The sequence below is a fragment of the Macaca fascicularis genome, chromosome 1 (assembly GCF_037993035.2).
Source record: "Macaca fascicularis isolate 582-1 chromosome 1, T2T-MFA8v1.1".
NCBI classification, from domain to species: domain Eukaryota; kingdom Metazoa; phylum Chordata; class Mammalia; order Primates; family Cercopithecidae; genus Macaca; species Macaca fascicularis.
In genome coordinates, this window is record NC_088375.1 from 152,836,619 (window position 1) to 152,863,754 (window position 27,136).

A 27,136-nucleotide genomic window follows, 5' to 3' on the forward strand; every position below is an offset into this window, starting at 1 on the left:
GAGAGCATCTCAAGTAGCAAAAAGATTTTAGAGAATAGTCTCAATTTATTTTTGTGATAGCATCAAGCCTAATTACAATAATCTGAGTGATTAAATACTTTTCAACCTTTCAACCTTCAATCAAGGATTATTTGAAGAGATGAATATTTGGGTGGGGCTATAGAATAATTAGTCTTACGTAAGACAGAAGAAAACTAGCCTATGATTTTAATCTACCTTGGAAATAGAAATGTTTCAATCTTCGTTAAAAAATAGCAACAAAAGTTATCCATTTAGGTTACATTAACTAATATTTAACCCATAGGAACTGATATGACCAACACATTCACAGAACTTCAACTCCTTTTCAGGTCTAGTAGCCAAACTTGCTATTTTTAATACTTTATCGAAATCTATCAATTTGCATTATTTTTAGCGAGGCATTTTTGCAAATAATCTTGAGGAACCATTTTTTGTAATGATGCATTTTATTTGCAAAATATATTACCTTGAAAATAATTGCACTTATTTTTTACATAAATCTTTTCTGCAGAAAAGCAGACAGACGTCAAATGTGCATGTCTCTCTTCAAGACTCAAAATCAGATAAGGTGAAACAGTAAGAGGCAAAAGAGCTAGTCTTTGAAGAAAGTTTTGTAAAAATAGCATCTTATGTGAACATAAATTCCTCCATTTCCAAAGCTATCTTCCATTCCTAATCGAAGTAACCCTCATCTATGTTCTTAAATGTCAGCATTGGGCAAGTGGTATGGATTCTCGTTAAAATGAAAACAGATTTCTCTTAGGTAGGTACAAGTATGTTTAACCTACATCTTAGAATACATTGTAATGCTCTCTTCCTTCCACCTACACCTGTCAATAAACTGAGTGTTATTTGAATTATTTATTCACAAAAGTGAGGTCAAATAAATATTTTGATAGAAAATAAAGCAATAACATTTTATTACTATGGTTTGTAGATTTCTAGTTACCTCTTGACCTTCATGACATCTCAATCTCAATTCACATATTCTTATATTAAGATACTAAAACGCTATTTTAAATTTAATGAAACACAGAAAGCTTCAATAATGATCAAATAAAGATTAACCCTAAGTAAACCTTAGTTTTAAAGCTCTCTTCCAGCTCATTTCAAAAAAGGAAACGCCCAGAAGCCTGGTGTTAATGTTTCTGCTGATTGTGAAAATTGCAGCAATAAAAACCCCAACTGTTTGTCTTAAATTGAGACTTGTATTACTGCATGTGAGATCTGTATATTTACATTGGTTTTTATAACATTTGGAAGTTTTGTTGCCTGCTTTGATGTTAGTCCATTAATAAAGCGGAGAGGCAAAAGCCTGGAAAAAATTATACTTATTGGAAATTCTCAAGTCAAAACTTCAAGTAATTGGTTTGTTCTACCCCACATGATTCAATATTCTGATTTCCCCAACTACCTGCTCTCAGAGCTATCTCCATTTCTATATTCGTTTTCTGTTGCCAACACATAGTAACCCAGTGATTGAAAATGGCAGCTGAAGTGCTTCTACAACACATTAATTTTTCCCTAAGTAGTCCAATTTTGTCATCTAAATGTTGAAAAATCTTCTTTTCACTACATTTTGCACCTTTAGAGATTTAGTGAATTCAAGATCACCCTCATATAAAATGAAGAGCAATGTTTTCAAGACAATTTTTAGATTATCACTAATAGCTCTAAAGGATAATGTTTTCTTTATAACACTGCATTCAAAGCAGACTAGTTAACAGCAACTTAAGTGCAATAATAGCAATTACATCAATGTGGCTTTTTTTTTTTTTTTTTTTTTTTTTACCACTAAAGTACTTCCTAGACAAGTGAAGGGATCAGATAAACTACCATAAAATAATTTCAGGGTAATGATATAATGATATACAATCTCAATGGCAAAAAAAAAAAAAAAACAATTGTAATCCATAAAAAAAGTATCATCCTATTACACTGAAGCTAAAAATGCTAGGCAATTAATGATAGTTTTTCCCCTCTGAAATTGTTATATTGGAATTCATTTTCACTGTTAAAATAAAAGCAAGGAGTTTGAACATTAGTAAATGAAAGGTTATCAATTCATATTCAAAAGCAACCAACCAACTAAGGTAAAACTATAAAAAGTATGAGCTTATATCTCCCAAAAAACCTCCCCTGAAATTCATTTCCATCTTAGAACTAAGTTTTGTAAATTCGTAAGTCAAATAAATAAAACTACTTCTTCCCAAGAAATGGAAGATAAAAGTTCCCCCTTGGCCCATCTGCACTTGATAACTAACCAAAATGACCCAAGCACTTGTTCTTGTTTTTTTCATTCATGGATATTGAGTTGTTAAAAGAAATTCAAAGAACATATCTCTCTGTAAACATAAAAATGCAAAAACAAATAAACTACAGTTTTTAAAATAAACCAACTGAATACTAGAGTTTACTGTTTGACAAGATACAAACATTTTGAAACAAAACAATATTAAACAGAATTATCTCTATTTAAGTAGAATTCACAAAAAAATTGAATCTTCACTTAAAAAAAACTTTTCCAAGCTTCTATTTGCAACAGAAGTTGTGTCAAGTTCATTTGAGGTTTTAATTTTCAACATCTTCCACTGACTTTTTCCCTATTAATTTAGCACATAAAAAAAGCGGTTTCCTACGTGTACAAATGAGTCTTTTAATCACAAAATTTCTATTGTTTTAGAGAGTAATTAAAAACTAATTAAATGCCCTTTTCATTTTACTAATAAAACAGTGTAGTTTCTAAAAAAGTATTAAGTTAGAAGGAAAGGCTTTCTCACTCTCTTACACTGAAGGGACCCCAAAAGACAGGCAACAGTGACTATCATAAAACAAAAGGTCACTCTTTTTCTAGGAACAAACCATTTTTCAATAGAAAATAATTGTCCTGCCATTTGCAAGGGCTCCACAGCAATAGACAATGTTTTTGGCTCACATAATTACAAAACAGTAAAAGTTCAGAAACACAGCCTGAATCCACCTCCCTATTTTCACCCTTTACAATTCTCATTGCCCTTTGGGCCTCCGCTTGGAAGCAGAAGGAAGACAGGCTGAAGTTTTCTCAATTGAGCTAAAGCTAAGAAACCTTTGATATGCTAATAGTCCCCTTCAAACGGTAAGAATTCACACTTGCATTAATTCAAACAATTTGTGCAGAATGATGTGAAATGGCACCTCTTTTAGAGGCAAACAACAAAAGGAGAGAATCGGAATGTCTGAAGAAACTAAACAACAGAACATTTGTTCTGTAGTATTCTTTCTATTATGCATAAATTTACGGAAGGGTGGAGGGAGAGACAACAAAAAGTCCCATAACACACCTGGACAGAAGTAAATTTTCTTTTAAAGGGTTTCTCAAGCATTACAAAGATACAAAATTTAAAGTTACAAAGTACCCTTACTTAGGTCAAAACAGTCCCATCACAAGTTGGAATGTTGCCACAGACGAGTACCAAAATTATTCTATTTTTCTGCTATGGATGCACATTGCCTATCTTCTAAGGTCTGCCCAAGATCAAACCTAACTTAGCAAGAGGCATCCCAACAGGTAATTATTTACCAAAGGATGTGACTTTCTTAGTTGTGCAACTTCGTTGAGCAAAGAGCAAACTCGGTGGGATCCGTTCCAGACACAGTGACAGGGAAATGAATGAATCAACCATGTCCGTTAAATCTGTGCCTCTGGAAAGGGGAAGAGAAGCGCACGTACTGAGAGAATGCAGAATAAAATCACAGAATTGAGGGCGGGGTGGGGAAGAGAGCGCCTTAGAACCTGGCCTTTGTAACGGGAACCATATGGTTGGTAGCTGCGGCTCAGACGCTCCCAGGCTGCTTGGGAGAAGCTGCTAAGCAGCCTGACACCTTTCAAGAAACAGGAGGAAAACATTTCCTTGGTCTGAATCTGAGACAACAGTTTGTATCAGGAAGAACGGAATGGGGGGCGGGGAGAGGGAAAAAAGATGAGGGGGAGGAGTCCCTAAAAAGAGAAAGGCTATGATAGATACCGCAGGACTTGTCCCTCCAACTATACTTTGAGAGCAGAGTGAACAGAGGATTTCAGAGGGGGGGAAAAAAAGCCTCCACTCAGCAACACTTTAGCATTCAGTAAAGCTTCCAGTGATTTCCCCTCACCCCAACCCCGCAGTTTGGCGAAAGGAACAAACTTTACGGGTCCCAAGCGCAGAAGTCTCGCAGGCGCGCCTCCACACTGCTGGGGCGCTTCCATGGTTTGGCTTGCCCTCGCCCCCTCTGCCTGAGGGTCGCTCCAGCCAATCAAGGAGCCCACGCTCGGACAGCGAGGGGGTCTCCCCTTCCCTCGCGCTCCTCCCACGCCTTTCTCTAGCCGCCACTCCCCAATGGCACCCCCATCCTACAAACCAGGCTCCCTGCCCCACAGCCACTCCAGCAGCATACACCCCGTAACTTCTCCCGCAGGCCCAACGCGGCCCGCTGCTGCCCTCTCACTGCGGGTCCGGGAGGCTCTCTGCCCTCCCCGAGGCCCACCGGGCCCCTGGCCCCTGCACCCTCCCGCCCCACGAGGCCGCCCTGGCAGCAGCAGCAGCCCAGCCGCTCCCAATCGTAGAAAGCCCCGGTGGCGGCCCGACCACATCTGGCTGCGCTTTGCTGTCATCCCGACACCACCTAACCACCGAAAAGAAGAAACAGCAACCCGTAAAAACTCGTCCAAGCCCTCCCCCACCGTCCACTTCCCCCGAACTCGCTCCAGCCGCTCAGAGGGCAGGCGAGCGGGGCAGTGGTTTGGCCCCGGGCCCCAGCACCCGGAGCAAATAAGCCCGGTCGAGGGCGCGCTTCAGTCCTCCTCCCCAGCCCACCAGTGAAAGGACGGGCGGCGGAACCTTCCGACCCCAGGCTTTTATGAAATTTAAAAATGCATGGCTACCGGAGCCTCATCCTAACCCCCCTTGCCAGCGCCCCCAACAACTAGACTGATGCCTAAAGAGCGTTACAGGAGCTCCACGAGAAAAGGAGAAGCCGGCTGGACCGGACTGAGAGTTCGGCGGATCGATTTCCGAGAGGAGGTTGGGGGGCAGGGAGCGAGCGGCCCGAGCAAGCGCGGGTCTCCCCCTGGCCCGGACGAACATAAACAAACAGCCGAGTCCCACTAACCCGCGGCTCCCTCTGCCTCCAGCATCCACCCCCGGACCGGAGGCGCAAAGCAAACAGGTCTCCGAAGCCAGGCACAGAGGCACATTGTTCGCTCCTGCGGCTCTTACCTCCGTCTGCGAGCGCGCCCCGGGGGAGGGCCGTCTGGCCCGGGGGCCGCGCGGAAACAGGCTCGGAGGGCAGCGGCGACCCCGGCCGGAGAGGGCCGAGGCCGGCCGCGAGCGGGTCGTCGGCCGCCGAATCCGCGCGGGAGGCAACGCTGCGGCTCCCCGGCCGGACACTGCGCCGCGGCTCGGCGCGTCCTCCTGCTCGGCCGCCGCCGCCTCCAGCCGAGCAGCCAGCGCCGGGCGGCTCCTGGGGTTAAGTCAACATTTTCCCGCAGTTTCCCATACGCCGCTCTTCGAGAGGTCTTTCACACACACGCACTACACCCCCAGACCGCACGCTCCCTTAGAGAAAAAAAAACGGGAATCAGAGCGAAAGGGGTGGTGGAGGCAAAAGCCTGACAGAGGTGCGCAGACTTGGGAGTCCCTTCGAAGCGGCTGGCGGGCGGGCGCCGGCGGCGCGAGGCCAACTCAGTTTGTCAGGCGAAGCCCCTCAGCCCCCACAACGCCCGGCCGGACTGGCATCCCTCGCGCCGACCCTGCGGCCTGGGGCGGGAGGCGGCGGCGACCCCTCCTCACATTTCGGATCTCCCGGCCGGGGCTGAGCGGTGGCCACTGCCCCAAGCAAGGCTGGCGGCGCAGACTCGGACTCGGGGAAGCAAGGAGGAGCCGGGAAGAGCCACGCCACGCACAGCAACTGAGGGGAGATGCCCCCAACAATCCCAAGGAATTCTCTGGTAAGCTCCCGATTTCGCTCCAGCACCTCTGCGTGTGTGTGAGCGGAGAGAGAGTGAGAGGCAGCGAGAGGGAGCGAGAGGGAGAGGGAGAGACCGGGGAATGCGAAGTCCTGACACAGACTCTCCGCGAGGTCTGAACTGGAGTCACCTCCAGCCTCCTCCTCCTCCTCCTCCCCCCAAATCCGCCCTCCCCGCCAGTTGGGCTAATCATATAAACATACTAACGTGTACAGCGGCAAAGGACAAATCTCTCCCTCCTGATTTTTCCAGCAAGGGGCTCGGGCAAACTCAAAAGATTACAGGCAGCTAAGTACAAAACGTGGAGCAGATAATCTATAACTCATTGCCGCCCAATGGCCATTTTCCACTCCATTTGAGCAGCTGCTGCTGCCGTGCGCCCGAGCGGCGGGGAGGGGGAGCGAAAGGGTATACTTACGGGTTCGAGGCGTTAGGACGGCGGTGGCGGTGGCCGAGCAGCCGCCCGAGGACCAGGCCGGCCCCGGCTCCGCCGGCGGGGCGGCCGCAGGGCTGTCCGGGCGGCGGCGGCGGCGGCGGCGAGGGACGCGCGCGCACGGCCGTGGAACGCGCCCCGGAGGCGGCCTGCGCCAGCTCGCGCCCCTCCCCTTTTCTCCCCTCCCCGTCGGCTCTCGCTCCCCCTGCCCCCAGGTCCCCAGGCTCTACCTCCAGCTCCCCCCATCAACACACCCGTTCAACCGCTACCCCCAGCCCACCCCAAAACTCCACTCACTGCGCGCTGGCTCCTCCGCGCGCTCCGCCGGCGCGCGCTCTCCATCCTGTGCACACACATGTACTTTAAAAACATTTATTTTATTTCTGGAGCGGGGTGAAGAGTATTTGGGAGAGCGCCGCGCAGCGCGGCGCTCAGAGGCTGGGCGCAGGGGGGTGGCCGGCGGCTCGGGGCCCCCTCCCCTCTAGGCCCTGGAGCTTGCTCCCGGCCTGGACTTCGGAGAGGCGCCCGGGATGTGTCTTTCACCCACCCCGTCTCCAGGTTTTCTCTTTTCTCCACGCACCCAGCCGAAGGCCCCGAAACTTTTAGTTTCCGCAGCCCTCCTTTTGTGTAACTGCTTGGAGGAGAAAGAACGTCTGTTCGCCGCGGCTGCCTCCGTCCGGCTGCGGCGCGCGGGGGACGCTCCAGGGTTAGTTAATGCGTCTTTGATACCTGAGATTTCCGGCGCACTCGTTAATGAAAGTTACATTTTTTTAAATTGCGATGATTTTTTTCTTTGTAGTTACGTAGAGCCAGCGAAACTTTGACTTTATTGACTATATTTCACAAGAGCGTTTTGTTTGTTTTTGATTAAACTCACCAGGATAAGCAAAGGAAGGAAAGGAGACTACAAGGCTCTTTACTCTCAAGTATAGTCACAGTGCTGTTAGGTCTGTTTCCCTCATTTCCTTACATTGAAACTGCTTTTGCTCTTGTCCTCTGAACACACTTCCTTGCCCCTCTCCGTTGGCAATGTGAGCGAACAGCCAGGCAGAGCCAACGATGGACCTAAACTGAAAGGAACAGAGCAGGACAGTGCGAATCACGCTGGAAAAACGTTTAAAAGTTAAGTGTCCTGTGCATGCCAGAAAATTCAAACATGGATTTCTTTTTTTTTAATTACAAAATTTCTGAGATGGAAGCAGCTATGTTTTCAAATGTATTTGTAAATCACTGATTCTACTAATGAATGCAGCTATCAATTAAAGAAGCATATTTACCTTGGTTTTCAAGAAAAAAAAAAATGCTTCTCCAATATTTAAAACCTAGAAACTAGTATAAAACTTGAGCTGCGTTGCTTTCAGAAACAATATGTACTCTTTGGTGCTGCAGGAATGTTGCAGGCATCACACTTCAGGAATCATTCCAAACAATGTTATTAATATGTCAACAGCAGATTGTTCAAAAGACACGAAGATCCTAAATACCTATCCGTATTTTGTCAAAAAGCCAGATAGGTGTAGTACTAAGTAAGTCCAATCCAACTACTGGTCAAGTTTGTTCTTGACTTGTAGGAAATCATAGGTTAAATGTACATGTGTCCAAATAACTAGAACATGTTCTTTTGGTGGGTTCATTGTAATTCTCAGATTAAAAAAGAGCCTTTGATAATCTAATTTCTTCTACCTGATGTACTGATGTTTTAACATTCTCACTATTTCAAAAGATAAAGGAGCAACTTAGAGCATTGGTGCTTTAAACTACATACACACTTCCATCTGGAATTTCTTACATAATTCAAATATTAACCATGCAGGATATAAACTAGTCTGGATAAAGTACATTTATGCAAAGCTGGTGCGAAACCTTATGACATACCTAAGTTTTTACGTATGTCAAAATACATACATACAACAGATCTACCTAGGAAAATTAAATCAGGCTACTTCAAGTCGTTGAAAAGAAGACAGAATTACCTAATTCTCAGACCTCAGAGGTAATTTTATGATCTCTCTAGGAATGTAAAATTATTTCATTCAGGATTGCAAAAGAGAGTATGTCAAACTAATAGTAACTTGCATTTACCAAGATATTTTAGCCCTTACATTTGTTCATCTTTGAAGGTTTTCACTCATCTGGGCACCATTCACAAGAAGCCCCAGTGAGTGCATACATTAGTCTAATCCTATTTTCTTTTGGGAAGCAAAACTTAGGCTGAAGTTTTTATTTAGTAAGCTTAGTAAGTAATCAATAGACATTTTTGCCTGAATTAAGCTGGCCATATGTTGGCTCATTTACTTATTTATTTAACTCTCTCAGAAATAATCTCTGGAAAACCCCATTATCTATCTGCATCATATATTTGATATTCTTCGATGCTCAGGACGTAAGTGAATCACTCTTCACCATATTCTTAAAGAGACACAAAAAAGGAGGATGCTTGGAAGGGGGACGAATTTATCAAAAGTGAATTAAAATTATACAAAGTAGAAAAATGCCCCATACAAGTTTCAAATCTTATTTCAATAGGATGTGTATTCTATAGAGTTCAAAGTGTTCCACACTTTTTTCCTAAAAATATAATAGACTTGCTATGTTTTAAAATTACATATAAAAATACTCTTTGTGTAAGACAATGTTTTAAATATTTAAATAATCCTTCAACCTTCTTTGTATATCCACAAAGAAGAATTGAAATGGTGTTTAATTATATTGCTAGATTCAAAATTAAGCTGTTAGCGACAAACCTGCCATTACAAAGGAACACGTAAAGGACGCACACCATAGAGTATATCTACATTCAAAAAACGTAATCTTCCTGGCACTGTCTGACAATTCATAACATAATTTATAACAATACAGGTATTATGGTAGAAAAAAAACAAAATGAGAAGCTTAATAATATCTACAGACGTGTGCAAGTTAAGGAGAGTTGGAGTATGTTATGCATTCCCTGCAATCCAATCAATTTAATTACTCAATCTATATTCTTTAAGTAATGACGAAATCATTGACTTATTCATAATAGTTGCTAATTGTTTTTTAAAATAAATTCTACAAAGGACAAAGGAAACACCCATTTCCATTTGTTTTATGTTAAATCAACATATAACCACTCATGGTGATTTCATTCAAAGAAAACAGAAGGAACTCATTAGCTTATGTGGTTAGAGAGATTGATGGGCTTCAAACATTTTAACCATACATGTTTTTTCCAACTGTAGAAACTCATGTTTTTAATTTAAGCAACCTTAAGAAACTGAAGATTATTTTATTCAATGGGTTCATGTGTTTCTGGTACAGAAATTATGCTAATTTTTAAACCAAGATTTATCATCTAAGTATCTTTGTTTAGAGGGAAGTGATCAGGCACTTGTTAAAATATACATAAGAATAACAGTAGTTTGAGTAACAAAGAATCTGAAATAGTATGAAAATGGACACAGGTGCAGAATATTGTGATTAGTGTAAGCCAACAGAACACAGTATCACTTTCACTGCCCTACTCTGGCAAATGGCTATAACTAAGATACTTCTAAAAGGGTCAGGGTTGAAGGGAAGAGATATTGAGGCTTGAGAGTAGGCCAAAAACTGCCATTAAGTTTGAGCAACACAGTTATAGAAAACTATTAAGGAGGGAAAGTTGTATCTATTATGGGGAGTGTATTTTTGCCTGTGATTAGAGTTTGTGAAAGTTCTCAAAATAAACAAAAAAACACGTGGAATGACTCTCATTTCTAATTCAGAAATAGAAATAAAATTAGCTAGATTATATCCTAAACCTAACTCAGTTCCATTTTCTTTATCATTACTTGTCAATGATGCTTGGTGCTGAAACTAGTTTTTCCTATTCTAGAAAATAAACTATGTTAAAGCTCTAGAGCAGATCAGAGCAATATATGAATGCCAAACTTAACTAGAACTTGTTGAAAGTTGCTAGCTTTGTTTTCAATTTTTGCCCTGCCATGCATGTAGTCTGAAAAGACATCAAAACTCATTTTCCATAAGAGCAAAAATATATGAAAGCATTTGGCAAAGCCAGTGAGGTTTCAGCTATTCTCCCTGCTCTATAGGCTTAGCAAATTTTGTCCAGGAAGGCCAAACCCTATCCACAATGTAGAGATGCAGTCTCCAAAAGTAATGACAGTTTAAAGTATAATATAAATATAATTAAGGCATATTGTGTTTAATGGTATAATTTAGAAGTATATAATCACATATATTATTAATACCTATCATTTGGTAATTAATACTTTTTTAAAAAAAAGCATCCACTAGTTCAACTGGTAACATGACTTTTTCTGTGCACTGCAAGTGTTAACATATGCATAATTGTATATAAAGATTTAGGAAATTTTTATGTCATTACCATTATGATCCTCAAAAGTAAGCAAATTTAGAAAGATATTTCTTATAATTATGGTTCCACTGAGTCTTAAACAACTCAAAGTTTTTCTTTCTCATAGATTGTTCCTATAACTCTCATTAATCTCTGCACCTTGAGAATTTTCTATAGTTGGGTCTTACAGATCTTTTATCAATGCTTCTGTCAGACCACAAAGTGTAAGCAAAAGAACACTCATTTTATACAAAGCTGTCTATAAATTATAATAATTTTGTTCATCATAAATATTCATAATCGTGTTTTCTCATTAACAGTACACAGTTTAAAAAAACACCTCCTGCCTTGCGCGGTGGCTCACACCTGTAATCCCAGCACTTTGGGAGGCTGAGGCAGGTGGATCACAAGGTCAGGAGTTCAAGACCATCCTGGCCAAGATGGTGAAACACCTTCTTTACTAAAAATACAAAAATTACCCCGGCACAGTGGCAGGCGCCTGTAATCCCATCTACTCAGGAGGCTGAGGCAGGAGAATTGCTTGAACCTGTGGAGCAGAGGTTGCAGTGAGCTGAGATAGTGCCACTGCATTCCAGCCTGGGCACTAGGCCACAGAGCAAGACTCCATCTCATAAAAACAAAACAAAACAAAACAAAACAAAACCCCTCCTGATCCCTTTTAGTGCCTACAAACCTCCACCACTGTCAACGATGAAGATTAAATTTATTTAAACTTTCTTTAAAATTGTTGAAGGTAAACTAAGGGTAATCTAAAATTATAACTCTTTGAATGGGCAATTTTTTTTTTTTTTTTTTTTTTTGAGACTGAGTCTGGCTCTGTTGCCCAGGCTGGAGTGCAGTGGCCAGATCTCAGCTCACTGCAAGCTCTGCCTCCCGGGTTTACGCCATTCTCCTGCCTCAGCCTCCCGAGTAGCTGGGACCACAGGCGCCTGCCACTTCGCCCGGCTAGTTTTTTGTATTTTTTTCAGTAGAGATGGGGTTTCACCGTGTTAGCCAGGATGGTCTCGATCTCCTGACCTCGTGATCCGCCCGTCTCGGCCTCCCAAAGTGCTGGGATTACAGGCTTGAGCCACCGCGCCCGTATCATGTATTGCTTAGGTACAGAACAAAAGCAAAGAGATGGTTAACAGTAGAAGCAACTCTATCAAATCTAAATCCTTAAAGATAACCAAGTAGCAATTTCACAGAATAGTCCAAATTGAATTTTTAGTGCCTCTGAGAATATGACTTTGATTATTCATGTCATAGTTCACGGTAGTATGGCAAAACTTGCAAAGGCTTTTAAGAGTCAGGAAACAAACTCACATACACCCTCTCTGCATTTTAGAAAGTCAATCAAATCTACAATTATATAACACTTATAATGTTTTCATATTGTTTCAAGTGTGTATAACACTTATAATGTTTTCATACATTAAAGTTTCCATAATCATACAGCATAAAATAATTATACTCTGTGATTCCTTAGTATTTTTTAGACACAAAAAACCTTATTTATTTATTTATTTATTTATTTATTTATTTATTGAGACAGTGTCTCACTCCAGCCAGGGCTGGAGTGCAGTAGCACAGTCATGGCTCACTGCAGCATTGACCTCCTGGGCTCCAGCAATCTTCCCACCTCAATCTCCCAAGTAGCTGTGACCACAAATGAATGTCACCATACCTGGCTAATTTTTTTTATTTTTTCTAGAGACGGAGTCTCCCTATGTTGCCCAGGCTGGTCTTGAACGCCTCAGTTCAAGCAGCCCTCCCAAAGTGCTAAGATTACAGCCGTGGACCACCGCTCCTGGGCCTGTTTCATTTCTGAAAATCTTTTATAGCATAAAATTGTGTAACATGAGATGTTTGACTTTGACTTTGCTTGATCCTTCTGATCTATATATTAACTCTTACTAATATTTTTCATGATTTTGTTCTCTAATCAATATAACTATGATCTTTTACTCCACTTTGCTGCTTTATTTTTTAAAGACCTTTATTTGTCATGTACATTTTAGTAAAAATAGATATGTCTGAGCATCTGGAAAGTAGAATAGCAGTTTGCAAAGTAAAATAATGTGTTATAAACCTAATTCCCATCAGCATAGCTTCTTAATAAAAGAATAGAATAGTATCATTCAGGTTTCAACTTATTGAAACTCTTTACAATGCATTCTTAAGGTCAGTATGAAATCAATCACTGAGATCCTAGACCAAACAATGATGTAATAGGCATATGCTTTTGTGATACAAAAGAATCAGTTTTCTTTCAAATTAGCATCCAAATTTAGAATCATATTAAAATGTCATTCATATCTCAAAGGAGTACTGAAAGGATTCAGTAATGATAAGGTTTTGTTAGGTAATATTTAATGAAAAATTTGGGGAAAAAATTTGTTTTAGGTTAGAAATACAAACACATAAATAACCTATCCAGTCATTATACATTAAAAAGATGTTGCTAAACCATCACCTGGGTAATGTATTCTTTGAGTGGTTTTATTTTAGTGATGGAAGTGTGTTTCACTGACCATCCACACTCTTAGTCAATTGTCCTGGTTACCGAAATCACCTATCTACAATATAACTAACAAGGATTATTAGTGCATTAAGAGTGCCCCCTTCATTACAGCGGCAACTTTAGTTGTCCTGATAATGACGCCAACTTAATTAGTATTATCTCCTTACTACCCTAATTAATAGCTCAAATTCAAACTATATATTTTTAATTGTTCAAACAATGTAGAATACACAGCAAGAAAAGCTAATTTCTTATTTATTATCTAATGACAATTGAAACACAGTAATTCATTATAATACTGGGTTACTGCTATATATGAGGAGACGTGTCAAGGAAAGAGGTAATAGTTATAACATAAAAACAATTTTTATAGTTTGTTAAAATTAGAGAAAAGCAGAGTAAAAATGCTGGCTATGAAATGTAAATGTTTGAGGAACCCAAGAATGTGAATTATTTTCAAATAATCTGAATCCCAAGAAGACTATCATTTATCATTTAAAAATAAATTTGTGGGTAACCAAATAAAGAACCTGAAAAATATTTAAAAGAATGAATTTTGACATTTTCATATAATTATTCAATATTTACTTTCTCTCCAATGCCCTGTTGCAAAATGATTTTAAACTTGATATATGTATAAATCAAAATATTTTATGCAGGTGTAGATTTGAGATGATAATGCTGCCCTATTTGCTTATATTGAATATTTCTGTACAGGAGGAAATTATTTAAGGTCAAAAATAGATACTCGATTGAATATTTAGAAAACTATCTTTCCTTAGGAATATTCACAGCTTATCAAAATTTGGAAGTAAAATATTATACCTTATATACTGAGGGAAGTCTGTCTTTGCCTGAATTTTTCAGTTAGTGAGAGAAGTGTTTAAATACTCTGTAGTTAGATTATTAACTTCTACAAAACTGAAACAGATGTGTGTCTTAATATGCTATTAAATTTATGATTTACATAGAACCCTTGCATAGAGCTGAGCAGAGGCCAATGATTCTAATTTGCTCTAGATTTACAATAACCTGATCTGGTTTTTGTAAGTACTGAAACACTTTAAACAAAATTAGAAAGCAGTTGTGCTTTGTGTGATTAAAGATGCAATTCCCTTTGGGGTAATGAGAAAAGTTAGAGCATGTTTCTTTCTTTATGGATGTTTCTATTATAAACAAGAGTGCTATACATTATATATTTTTGTTACTATGATTTTCTTGTTTTTAATTATAAAATAAACCAACTGAATTTCAGTGGAGTCTAAAATTGAAACTATGCCAAAATTTAGCTGAAGAATGTGTACTGAGCCTTATAAAAATCCTTAAAATTTTTCCCAGGGTCGTAAGGTCTTGTTGTATAAATACTAGTTCACCATCATTTTCTAGAGCAAAACATCTTCTGATTAAGACCTATGTAGCAAAAAGACTTGAGTGCAGAATAAATTTTAAGTCAGAGAATGACCTGAGTAAAATTGTTCAGGACTAATGATTACTAGATTCATATAAATTGCAAATAAAAAAAAGGTCTATTTTATCTCGTTACACAAATAATAACATGTACAGCACCATTATTTAAACTTTCTCCTTTGCTTTGGTGAATTATACTTCAGCTGCTAAAAATAAAATCTGTACAAATACTTTATTTTAAATATTGTAAATACTGTTTCCTTAAAAATCAGCCAGGAAATGTTGATATAAACATCATCATAAGCATATGTGTACATGTTTATGTATATAGAAAATAAGCCCATGAGAAAGTATTAATTCATTAAAAGTTTATCTCTCATAAAACCTTTATTAGCCCTTGAAGTCTTTGCCACTTCATATAAAATGATTTATCTTTTGAATAACAAGGTTCCATTAATCTGTTTGACAAAGGAATTTTTAAATCATTTAAATAATTTATTTCAATGAATTATTTAAATTCTGTAAAAAATATATATGCACATGTATATGTATATATCTGTGTCTATATATTTGTGTTCTGGCACAATATCACATAAGAAATACAAAATGGAATTCAGAATACATTGTCCTTGACATCACCAGTGTGACTTGGTGTTGCTGCTGATGTGTTCTGTGATCACCCACTGTTTGCATAGGACCCCTGTTAGAAGGCCATTTGTGCTACATTTGGCACAACAGGGTAATTTAATGTCAGGGGAAACTTGCACATGATTTTCTATATTCATTTTTAATTTTGCGGTTTTACTAAAATTGTAGGCTGACATATTTTTCAAAATGTAAGGATAATAAAGGCAATTATTAAGCAGTCATAGAAACCTGCTTTCCTCAATTCAGTGCTCTAGGTGCTGCTGGAAAATGGTAAACATACTCCCTCCCCAGAGAAATAAATCATCTGTGGAAACAAAGGAGAAATACGCACAGAAAGGAAACAAGAATATACAAAACTATTTATAAGTTAATACACAAAACTAATTAGGACATAAGGATTTATAGACTATGCCTAATATGCATGGCATTCTGAAATTTTAAGTATATACTATTTCTTCACAGACTATTCACAAAATTTTCTCTCAAATACATTTTATACTTGTTCCTTTTTCCCTGAAAATACACTTTTACTCAGAAAAATAATGAAAACGATGAATAATTTTCCAACTTTGGTGAAGTTATAGAATAAATTTTTGACAAGTTATCAATTTATTTTTAAACCTGCAGGAAAATTAGCTTTCACTTAAGTATATCCTACACAGAACATAATAGGTAATATATATCTGGTTTTTTTTTTACCTGCTCATCTCCTTTTTTGTTGTTTTTTTTTTTTGGAAATTCCATCCAGTTTTTTTTTCCTGTGTGCTACTGTTCCACTGCCCCATTATATTAGGTTTGGGTGGATTCATTCGGGTTTTATTTCAATTTTATTACCCATCCTATCAACAAATTTCCTTTGGCCTTAATTTACTAAAGAGGACATAATTTCACACATAATAATATCTCAGTCTGTTTTTGTGGCATGTAGTAAACTTTGAGCTTCCAACTTCTTCAGTCCTCTCACTTTCATCCAACCGGCCACAAACCCAGCTATAACACTGTGCCATCCATTTTATACCAATTACCCACAATACTCAAACCTTGGGAGGCAGGTATGAGAAGCTCTCAGCAGTCTAATACAATTTTGTAAAGTCTCTGGTCTACCAAAATAGCTCATGACTCTTGGGGAGATAATGGTCTTTTAAAAGTTCCTATTTTTAAAAGATGCCTTAAATTTTAAATTTTAATTAAAAAGAAAAAAGATGCCTCAAACTCCTTTCTAGAACTTAGAACTTCCTCTTGGGAAGCACCACCCTCCCTACTCATATTCTTTTTTTTTTTTTGAGATGGGGTCTTGCTGTGTCACCCAGGCTGGAGTGCAGTGGTGCCATCTCAGGTCACCATAACCTCCACCTCCCTGGGCTCAAATGATCCTCCCACCTTAGCCTCCACAAAGAAGCTGGGACCACAGGCATGTGCCACCAGGCCGGGTTAGTTTTTGTATTTTTGGCAGAGACAGGGTTTCACCATGTGCCTAGGCTGCCTGCTCACATTTGTGTATCTAGAAATGGCTCCCAACTTTGTATGGCATAGGAAGTATTATACTATTCAGAATGGTATGCACCAATCATACTGAGGTAATTTTGAAACATTTCACTTATTCTCGGAAGCTTTTTGAAGAACAGTGACCTTTTCAGTGTCTAGCTGTAGATGGCTGATGGAAAGTATTTCTGGAACAGATGAGAGTTAGATTCCTATGATGATGAATACCATTGTAATATTTAGTTCAGTGTATTGTCCATATTCTGCAGCACTGCTTTGGCTGATATAGATATTGCAAGTTGAATAACCTAGAAATCTTATACAAATGTACTCACCACATGTAAACACACACACAAATTTACATTAATAATAAATTTGTTTTGTCAGTTAATTGAAATATTTTTGTAGGGTATATGTAAACAAATTTTAGTACCTGCATAAATTAGTAATTACAATGAAAATTTGAGTATTTTCCAGAATAACAACATTTCTGTGTGTGCTTTAAGTAAAAAGAAACAAAAATGTAGACAGATTGTCAAAGGAGTTTGTAGTACTACTAATCATCCTGAGTGTGTGTGTGTGTGTGTGTGTGTGTGTATGTGTGCATTGGATAGGTGGTAAATATCTCAAGGAAAGCAGGAAATTAAGGAATGTGAATTATTGAATTCAGAAAAGCTGAAATGTTGGCTGTCAATTACATTTTCCCTAGAACACTCTTCTCCTTTATACCTTTCCTGTCCCAACAACTTAGATAAGATAAAGATGTGTCCAGGGAACCTCAGAAATTAGAATCAACAGGATTTACATTTAAGTTTTCAAGGGTTATGTTTTGCACCCTGGTATTTTGGTTTTATTCAAGGGGAAAACATCTTCGACAAATTATACATTATGGTAAAAAGTACCATATTTCCATCGTAGCTCACTTATGACTCACTAAGTTATCAAAGCCTGGAACCCTACCTCCAACAACCGAAGAGCCTTTTCAACCAATTTTTCCTTGCCAGATCACTAGAAAAATTTTTATTAATATTATCTTGAAGAGTAAACTAATAGAAATGTCCAAAAAAGGAGATGTTTGGATTTTTTGCTGGCACTTTAAATGCTGTTTCTTTTTGTTTACATTCCTGTTTCACATTTCTTTTTTTTTTTTTTTTTTTTTTGAGTCGGAGTCTCTCTCTGTCCCCAGGCGCTCACGGCAACCTCCACCTTTCCGGTTCAAGCAATTCTCCTGCCTCAGTCTCCAAAGTAGCTGGGATTACAGGAGCTCACCACCACACCCGTCTAATTTTTGTGTATTTAGTAGAGACGAGGTTTCACCATGTTGGCCAGGATGGTCTTGATCTCCTGTCCTCGTGATCCGCCCACGTTGGCCTCCCAAAATACTAGGATTACAGGCATGAGTCACTGTGCCCAGCAACATTCCTGCTTTTAAAAAAATTTTCCAAAATATGTTAGTACATATTTTGTACTAACAAAATATTTCGCTATTTAAGAAAATTATACTAAATATCATTTTATCTTTCTTTGATGATGTGCAATTTTTCAGTGTTGAAGAATCATCAAAATGAACATTGATTATCATAGAACTTATTACACATCACTGTATTTGTTGGTTTACTTGTCCTCTTCCCCACATGACTGTAAGCTCCTTAGAATCTCTCTAAACTTTATATGCCCAGCTCTTAGCAAGGCATAAAATAGAGGTCTCAAACTGCTGTGACCTGTATAAAATCTACCCCACAAATGTAGTTTGTTTGCACCATAGATAGTGGGTCACACTGTCTTTGGTTTTGTTTCATTTTTTAATCTATCGTCTGTCAACTCTTAAAAATTAGGAGATTTCCATAAAATTGTGGATTTCCAGACCGGGCACCATGGCTCACCCCTGTAATCCCAGCACTTTGGGAGGCCAAGGCGGGTGGATCACAAGGTCGGGAGATTGAGACCATCCTGGCTAACATGGTGAAACCCTGTCTCTACTAAAAATACAAAAAATTAGCCGGGCGTGGTGGCGGGCACCTGTAATCCTGGCTACTTGGGAGGCTGAGTCAGGAGAATCGCTTGAACCTGGAAGGCGGAGGTTGCAGTGAGCCCATATCATGCCACTGCACTCCAGCCTGGGTGACAGAGTGAGACTCCATCTCAAAAAAAAAGTATGGATTTCCAACTTCTGAAGAAAAAATAGAAAGATCTGGCAGCATTTGGCATATATTAGGTCATAGCAACATCCAGGAGGAGAGGCTTTACCTTTTAAACAAAACATGCCCTCTGTGTTAGTCTGTTTTGCATTCCTATAAAGGAATACCCAAGACTGGGTAATTCATAAAGAAAAGAGGTTTAGTTGACTCATGTTTCTGCAGATTGTACAGGAAGCTTGATGCTGGCATCTGCTTCTGCTGAGGGCCTCAGGAAGCTTACAATTATGGTGAAGGCAAAGGGGGGAAGCAGACTTGTCACATGGAGAGAGAGGGAGCAGGAGAGAGAGGGAGCAAGAGAGAGATGGGGGAGGTCCCTGACTATTTTCAACAACCAAATCTTGCATGAACACACTACTGTGGGGAGGACCCCAAGCCATATATGAGGGATCCTCCCCCATGACCCAAACACCTCCCACCAGACTCCACCTCTAATACTGGGGACTGCATTTTAACATGAGATTTGGAGGGGACAAACATCCAAACTATCACCCTTTCTTACTCCCTGTATTCTCTGTCATTTCTTATTACTCCTCAAAACCAAGGCAAAGTATCTTGTGCCATGAATCACTCCATTTGTGTAATGTTTTATGTTCTATTTTAATAGTGGCATTAAAGGAAATTGAAATGTGTCATCACCCATATTTCTATAAAGTGGAAAATAGAAGATAGATCAAGAGGACTATATCTTTCACCCAGCTGCCCTTCACCCGTTATTTTTCTTCCTGGCCCCTATAAACATTTATGTTTGAGCTCTGGTGGTCAATAATTTTTATGTTGAAAAAAAGTGTGAATTATACTGTCAATAAACATTATAAGACATGAAGAAATATATTGAATAGTAGCAATGGTGCTTTACTTTGTTCAAAGGATTTGTATATGTATTACCTCATTTGTGTTCTTACGTCATAGATCATATTGAAATTATATTGCCCCTTTATTTGTACTGATTGACTTAGTCTATTCTCTATTTATATTCACTTTCACCAGTTTTCTTTTTTCTCCCCACCTGTCATCACTTCCCACCACTCTTCTATTGATGTTTTATCTTACACTTTTTTTTTTCTTTTTGAGACAAGTGTCTTGCTCTGTCACCCAGGCTGAAGTGCAGTGGTGCGACCCTAGCTCACTACAACCTCCACCTCCCAGGTTCAAGTGATTCTGCTGCCTCAGCTTCCTGAGTAGCTGGGATTACAGGCATGTGCCACCATGCCTGGCTAATTTTTGTATTTTCAGTAGAAACGGGGTTTCACCATGTTGTCCAGGCTAGTCTGAAACTCCTGACCTCAGGTGATCCACCCTCTTTGGCCTCCTAAACTGCTGGGATTACAGGCGTTAGCCACCACACCCAGCCATTTTTATGTGACTTGTTCAGTTAGTTTCCCTACATGGAAAGGTGCCTTGACAGAAACAAATAATGATTTTGATTATTTTCGTATGACCTAATATCCCATAACTATACTTCACCAAGAGATGACATGAAATAAATCAGACTGCATTAGTCCATTTTCACTGGTGATAAAGAAATAACCGAGACTGGGAAGGAAAGGAGGTTGAATTGGACTTACAGTTCCACATGGCAGGGGAGGCCTCAGAATCATGGCAGGAGGTGAAAGGTATTTCTTACGTGGTGGTGGCAAGAAAAAATGAGGAAGATTCAAAAGCAGAAACACCTAATAAAACCATCAGATCTCATGAGACTTATTCACTACCACAGGAACAGTATGGGGGAAACCACTCCCATCCCCATGATTCAAATTATCTCCCACCGGGTCCCGCCCACAACACGTGGGAATTATGGGAGTACGATTCAAGATGAGATTTGGGTGGGGACACACAGCCAAACCATATCACAGACTTTTTCAGTCAGGCAAATGGAAGTAAACAATCTTTGATGAATTAACATACAGTTTAATAGATGTAGTTAAATAAAAACACAATAGAGCAGAAACCGCCAAAAACACAAAATGTTTTAAGGCAAACAAGCTAAGCCTTCACTAAAAGTTACCAGAAGTAGTTGATAGCCCCAGAGGTGTTTAAAAAATTCTTCCTTAAGATTATACTTTTCAAAGAGGAGTATTTGCTTAAAATTGGAATGACTTCCAGAGTTTAAGAATTTTTAAATTTTATTTGTATTTATTTATTTATTTATATTTATTGAGACACAGTCTCACTGTGTCTTCCAGGCTGGCATGCAATGGCACAATCTTGGCTCACTGCAACCTCTGCCTCTCGGGTTCAAGTGATTTTCATGCCTCACCCTCATGACTAGTGGGATTATAGGTGTGCACACAACACCCAGCTAATTTTTGTGTTTTTAGTAGAGACAAGGTTTTAGTATGTTGTTCAGAGTGGTCTCAAACTCCAGGCCCCAAGTGATCCACCCGCATCAGCCTCCCAAAATGCTGGGATTATAGGCATGAGCCATTGTACCTGGCTAAATTAAGAATATTTTTTAATATGCCAAATTTTATGCTGCATTTCTTATTGGTGAGTGTTATTAGTACATTGTCATTATTCCTAATTTTCTTTTGTATTTTCTATCTTCATACACAAATTTTTAGTATGATTACAGGCCAACACATTTTCTCATGAAATATAACCCTTTATTTTATTTAATTTTATTTTTTGGAGATGGAGTCTCCCTCAGTCTCTCAGGCTAGAGTGCAATGGGGCTATCATGGCTCACTACAGCCTCCAACTCCCAGGCTCAAGCAGTCCCCCCACCTTAGCCTCCAAGTGGCTGGGACTACAGGGATGCACCACCACCACACCCACCAATTTTTTTTTTTTTTTCTGTAGAGACAAGAGTCTATTTTGTCCAGGCTGGTCTCAAACTCCTGGGCTCAAGTGATCCTCCTGCCTTGGTCTCCAAATCACTGGAATTACAAGTGTGAGCCACCACACGCAGCTTATAACTGTATTTTAAATTCTCATCTCCACAAGGTGAGAATCATCGATATTAAACATGCTGGTTCAGTTTTGGAATGATTTTTTGTTGTTGTTTTTTTTAGACACGGGGTCTCACTTTGTCGCTCAGGCTAGAATACAGTAGCATGATCATAGCTCAAGGCCTCCTGGAATTCCTGGGCTCAAGCAATCCTCCTGCCTTAGCTGCCTGAGTAGCTAGGACTACAGGTGTGCACCATCATGCCCAGCTGATTTTTAATTTTTTGTACAGACAGGGTCTCCCTATGCTGCCCAGGCTGGTCTGGAACGCTTGGGCTTGAGCAGTCCTCCCACTTCAGCCTCCCAAAGTGCTGGGACTACAGGTGTGGGTCATCACACCTGGCCTAAACATGCTAGTTTGAAAATTTTCTATAAATTTTATCGTTTGCATAATATTCTTTATTATCAGCTTAAAATCCTAAGTAATATGTAATTTCTGAAAATACTCTCTGTGCACATTGTAGTAGCCTCATTGAAACACTCCTCTCCTTTTTCTAACAGTTTTATACATCTTTTAATCAACTGTAATTTTCTTAATTCTGTCTTAGGGCACACAAACTCCTGCCTACCACTTTATTAAATAATTATCTAAGCAACTTTACTATTAAAACTTTAGTAAAACAAATGTCTGTCAATTAATGGAATATAATCCATTTAAATGAAAATCATCACAAATAATTCTCTGTACAGCCTGGAAACTAATGTTGGCAAATATGATTGGATCCCCTTCATAACAGAAATTTTCTCTTTTTTTTCCCACTAAGCAAGACACTTCTAAATGAAAAAAGTAAAACTCAGCTTCTCGTATTCATAGTATTTAGCTTACAAAAATTTTGTTTTCTCTCCCTTTTTACTTCTGCCAAATTGAAAGATAAAAGATATAGTTAATTCATAAAATTGGATAATTAATACCAATTAACTTAATCTGTGTCCATACTAAAAAATGAAACATTTTTACTATTTTTTGCCCCTTAACAAAACACATACATTGAAAAGTGGAATTTTTTTCTTGATGCTTAGTAAGCATTCTATGAAGTTGCAATTTTTTTTTTTTTTTTTTTTTTTTAGACAGGATCTCACTCTATCACCCAGGCTGGAATGCAATGGCATGATCTCAGCTCACTACAACCTGCACCTCCCGGGTTCAAGTGATTCTCATGCCTCAGCCTCCCGAGTAGCTGGGATTACAGGCACGCACCACCATGCCCTGCACCACCATGCCCTGCTAATTTTTGTATTTTTAGTAAAGATAGGGTTTCACCATGTTGGCCAGATTGGTCTCGAACTCCTGGCCTCAAGTGATCCATCTACCTTGGCCTCCCAAAGTGCTGGGATTACAGTTGTGAGCCACTGCACCTGGCCAAGGCTGCAATCCTTACTATTCAGAGCTGTAATCTTTTATATGTGAATATAAAAATTCTTACTTAAAATTCTACAATTTGGTACAGTCAAGAATATGGTAAATACCATTTGAGATTACTTTGCTCTGTGAAAGTTTTTGAAACACCACCACTGAACTTGACACATGCTTTCAAAGAAGTCACAGATACTACTTTTTTAAAGTAAAAACTATATTAAAGATTAATGTTTTCTTCTCCATTACCTAGAAAAAGATCTGTTGAAAAGATCTGAAAAGTCCTCATAAAGTGTAAGGTCATTTAACTCTGGTTAATTTAATATTAAGATGCTTTTTTATATTATTTTTAGAAAAGCAATATAATTTAAAAGCTTAGAATTTCATTGAGACCACCCAAGTTCAGATCTCAGCTTCACCATTTTCAAGCTGTGCATTTTTAAGCAAGTTATGGAAGCTCAACTTTAAATTAATTGTTTTTTCTAATTAATAAAATGAGAGTGATCATTCCTGTGTCTTATAGTGTTGTGGTGAGGGTTATATGAATTAATACAGATAGTACCTGGCACATAACAACTCTTCGAATATTTGCTATTATTTTAGTATCTTTAAGAGCATAAAACAGTGTAATAGCATAAAATAGTTGACAACTTTTCTAATGCTGTTATATAAACACTTAAACTTGTATAAGCTCATATGAAACAATTTTGAACATTCTCTCTTACTTCCTGGGTTGTATTATAGCAAAGAATTTTGTAAGTACATTTTGAAATATATAGCTTTATATTGACTACATAAAAATCCTATCATCGTACGTATGCTAGTATTGTTGTTTGTACTTGTAATGTTTTAAATGGTCATTTTGAAGGATCTACTCACTCTTAGTTATGTTTATAGAGTTATTTACTTATTTATTTATTTTCTTTCATATTTTAAAAGGGATTTAAGAAGACTTACAAACAAGAAGAGATAAAAATAATAAGAACGTAGAGGCAAGGAAAAAATAAAAATTGAAAATTAAAAAACAAATAAAGAGGCCAGGCACAGTGGCTCACGCCTGTAATCCTAGCACTTTGGGAAGCCAAGATGGATGGATTGCCTAAATTCAGGAATTCGAGACCAGCATGGGCAACAAGGTGAAATCCCATCTCTACTAAAATACAAAAAAAAAAATTAGCCGGCATGGCGGTGTGCACCTGTAGTCCCAGCTACTCAAAAGACTGAGACAGGAGAATTGCTTGAACTGGGGAGGCAGAGGTTACAATGAGCTGAGATTGCGCCATTGCACTCCAGCCTGGGCGACAGAGCTAGACGCTGTCTCAAAATGAATAAATAAATAAATAAATAGCGAGAAAGGTGAACACAAGCAAAGTATGCCTATATACGTGCTGGACATAAGCCCTTCGTTTGCCTTTAAGCTTTCTAAAAGCCACACAAAGAGAAGAGCTATTACAGATTTCCAATGCATGGCAAAAGCATCACCTGATGATAAGGCCAGAGAGAACTCACTAAATGGTAAAGCCGGCCAATTACTTGTCCTTCCATCCCCTCCCTACTACTGATCCTTCCCCCTGCCTTGTCTCCTTTGACACTCACGTAGATACAGTCCTGTTTTACTTTGGCTACAAAGATGTCCTTCCTTCTAAACTCTGTTTTCCCAACCAGTAAAACTCTCCAAAGGCTAGTTCAACATTTTTTAAAAAGCTAACTTACCTGAGAAACCCTACACCTACTTCCAATGCTCATTCTGGCAAAGATTCTAAACAGGAAGGAGGATATCTAAATCTCTGGAATGTCTTGGGGAAGTGGAGATAAAGACTCAAGTGGTTGTGATAGACTGGTCTCCCTTTCCACTATCAATTCCAGAGAAACAGGGCTTCAAAGCACCTGATATAATTAACCCTTTCTTGCAGGGAAAATGGTAAACTTAGAAGAGAGAGAGAATAGGCTCATTGGGTGTAACTAACATCTATTACTAGTTAACAGCTAGGTTCTAATTCAGTAAATAGTTTATAATTAATTTTTTAAAGTATATCCATTTTACTGTAGACCAAAAAATGAATTCTGGCATTAGAAAATACCCCCTCATAAATATATTATACTGATAAAATAATAAGATTGACTTCTTAGGTTACTTGAAGATGTGTGTTCTTGAATTTGCCATTTTTTTGTTTTACTGGATTTAATTCAAGAAGAATAAGAAGGAAACAGGGTAGGGGATCAACATTAATCAAGCACCATTTATGTATCAGATACTGTGAGGACATTTTAATGTTACTTTATTTTAAGGCTGGCATTTGGCTGGCAGGCACTGGCAGGGCTTGCTGGTAGTTTATGACCAGCATCTGTTCTGATCTATTGGTGCCCAAGCCCAACCATTTACACATTATTAAATATTTTAGTGTTACCCTGCTTTAATCTTCAAAACAAACCTGCAGAAATACGGGAACACTGGGAGCTGGAAGCAGAGACACTTTTCAGGGACCCATGGCTCTGACTTTGTGTGCTCTTCCCCATCCTGCCTGCAGGTTTTCTTTGTGCCAATTTGGTTCTACAAGTGGGACAGCCCTATATGTGCAAACACTTCCTTGCATGAAAGTGCCTAGGCCGTGAAATATAAATGCTTCCAGAGTAACAAGTTTGAGTTTTAAAAATTGCGCCTTTCAATGCTGGCAGTAGTGTCCCTGGCAATTGTGTGGCCCAGAGGAACCAGAGGAAAAGAAAAATCAAGCCAAGATTGCTGCATGCACCTGCTTCTGATACCCGTGGTCACCTGGATTCAGCTTCTATATCCTTGGCTAAATACACTGGGAAATGGCAGGTGTGTATGTGATATCTTCCTCCCATCTGTAACCAACCTGAAATGCTATCAGTCCTATGATAACAAGGAAATTCTGATATAGAGATGTTAGCTGGCTTAAGGTTTTACGATTGTAAAAGAAGTATTTAAAGCTGGATTTTTGAAACTCCTTTTAAAGCCTGGGTTCTGTTTAGCTACATATCTCATTTCAACTTTTTTTTTTTTTAGCTGAAAAACTTTTTCCTCTAAAAACAGTTGTACATATTAATGAGGAACAAGTATGTCTGCCCTGATCAAGCAAGATAGGGGGCAGAATTAAACTTCAGCTACACCCTCATCACTACGGCACGTTCTGCAGCACCTCCACAAAGCTCAGTGTTGTACTCTTAAGAGCAGAGATGGGAAAACATTGACCTACAAAATGCTGCCATCCTCAGACCCACTCCATGTTTTTCACCTTGGTAAATAATTCATTCAACAAACATACTGTGTAGCTATTGAGTACCAGACTGTAGGAATACAAAGATAAATAAATATAAATAGTGTCTGGCATCAAGCAGCTCATAGACAGAGGGAGGAGGAAAAGAGAAAATAAATAAATAAGTGAAACAAAAACAGCCACTGATATTTAGCTTTTCTATATCAATTTTCACAACTATAAGAGATAGGAATGTTTAACCCTTTAACAAATGAGAAAACTAAAATCAGAAAGGTTAAGAGGATGTATTGTCATGCATCCCTTGAATAACAGAACAAGGATTACCACCCTGGTCTTAGGGATGTCAAAAGCTGTTTCTTCTGTGGGGAGACATAGCCTGCAATTCGTCCTAAACCTACGACAAAGTAAGCACATTTCAACAAAGATTAATATTTCAAATGCATATCACTTAAATGAGAAGGAAAAGTCCAGGAAACCTACAGATTAAATCATTAAAATCATTATCATAATACCACCTTACACAACCATTATTATTATATACCTATTATTTCACAACAACCCTGTA

At 39.0% G+C, this 27,136-nt stretch overlaps 2 protein-coding genes across 51 annotated transcripts in view; one reads left to right on the forward strand and one right to left on the reverse strand.

Moving 5' to 3' along the window:
* ADGRL2 (adhesion G protein-coupled receptor L2) overlaps positions 1 to 27,136 on the reverse strand; it is a 683,665-nt gene that overhangs the window by 187,360 nt on the left and 469,169 nt on the right. For 22 of the 50 annotated variants that reach the window (XM_074003194.1, XM_015433654.3, XM_074003166.1 and 19 more), the window contains exon 1: positions 5,256 to 6,041. The exons of 3 other annotated variants lie outside the window; for them this stretch is intronic. The gene's annotated coding sequence lies outside the window, so the exon portion shown is untranslated. Of the gene's footprint in view, positions 1 to 5,255; positions 6,042 to 6,422; positions 6,564 to 6,734; positions 7,122 to 27,136 lie in introns of those variants that run through there. 25 more of the 50 variants (XM_065519747.1, XM_065519837.1, XM_065519845.1 and 22 more) reach the window with 4 other exon arrangements.
* Positions 4,377 to 27,136, forward strand: part of LOC141410009 (uncharacterized) — a 186,393-nt gene continuing 163,633 nt past the window's right edge. The window contains exons 1-2 of the mRNA XM_074036579.1: positions 4,377 to 4,824; positions 5,033 to 5,986. Of these exons, the coding sequence (XP_073892680.1) occupies positions 4,377 to 4,824; positions 5,033 to 5,986 (1,402 nt within the window). The remainder of the gene's footprint in view (positions 4,825 to 5,032; positions 5,987 to 27,136) is intronic.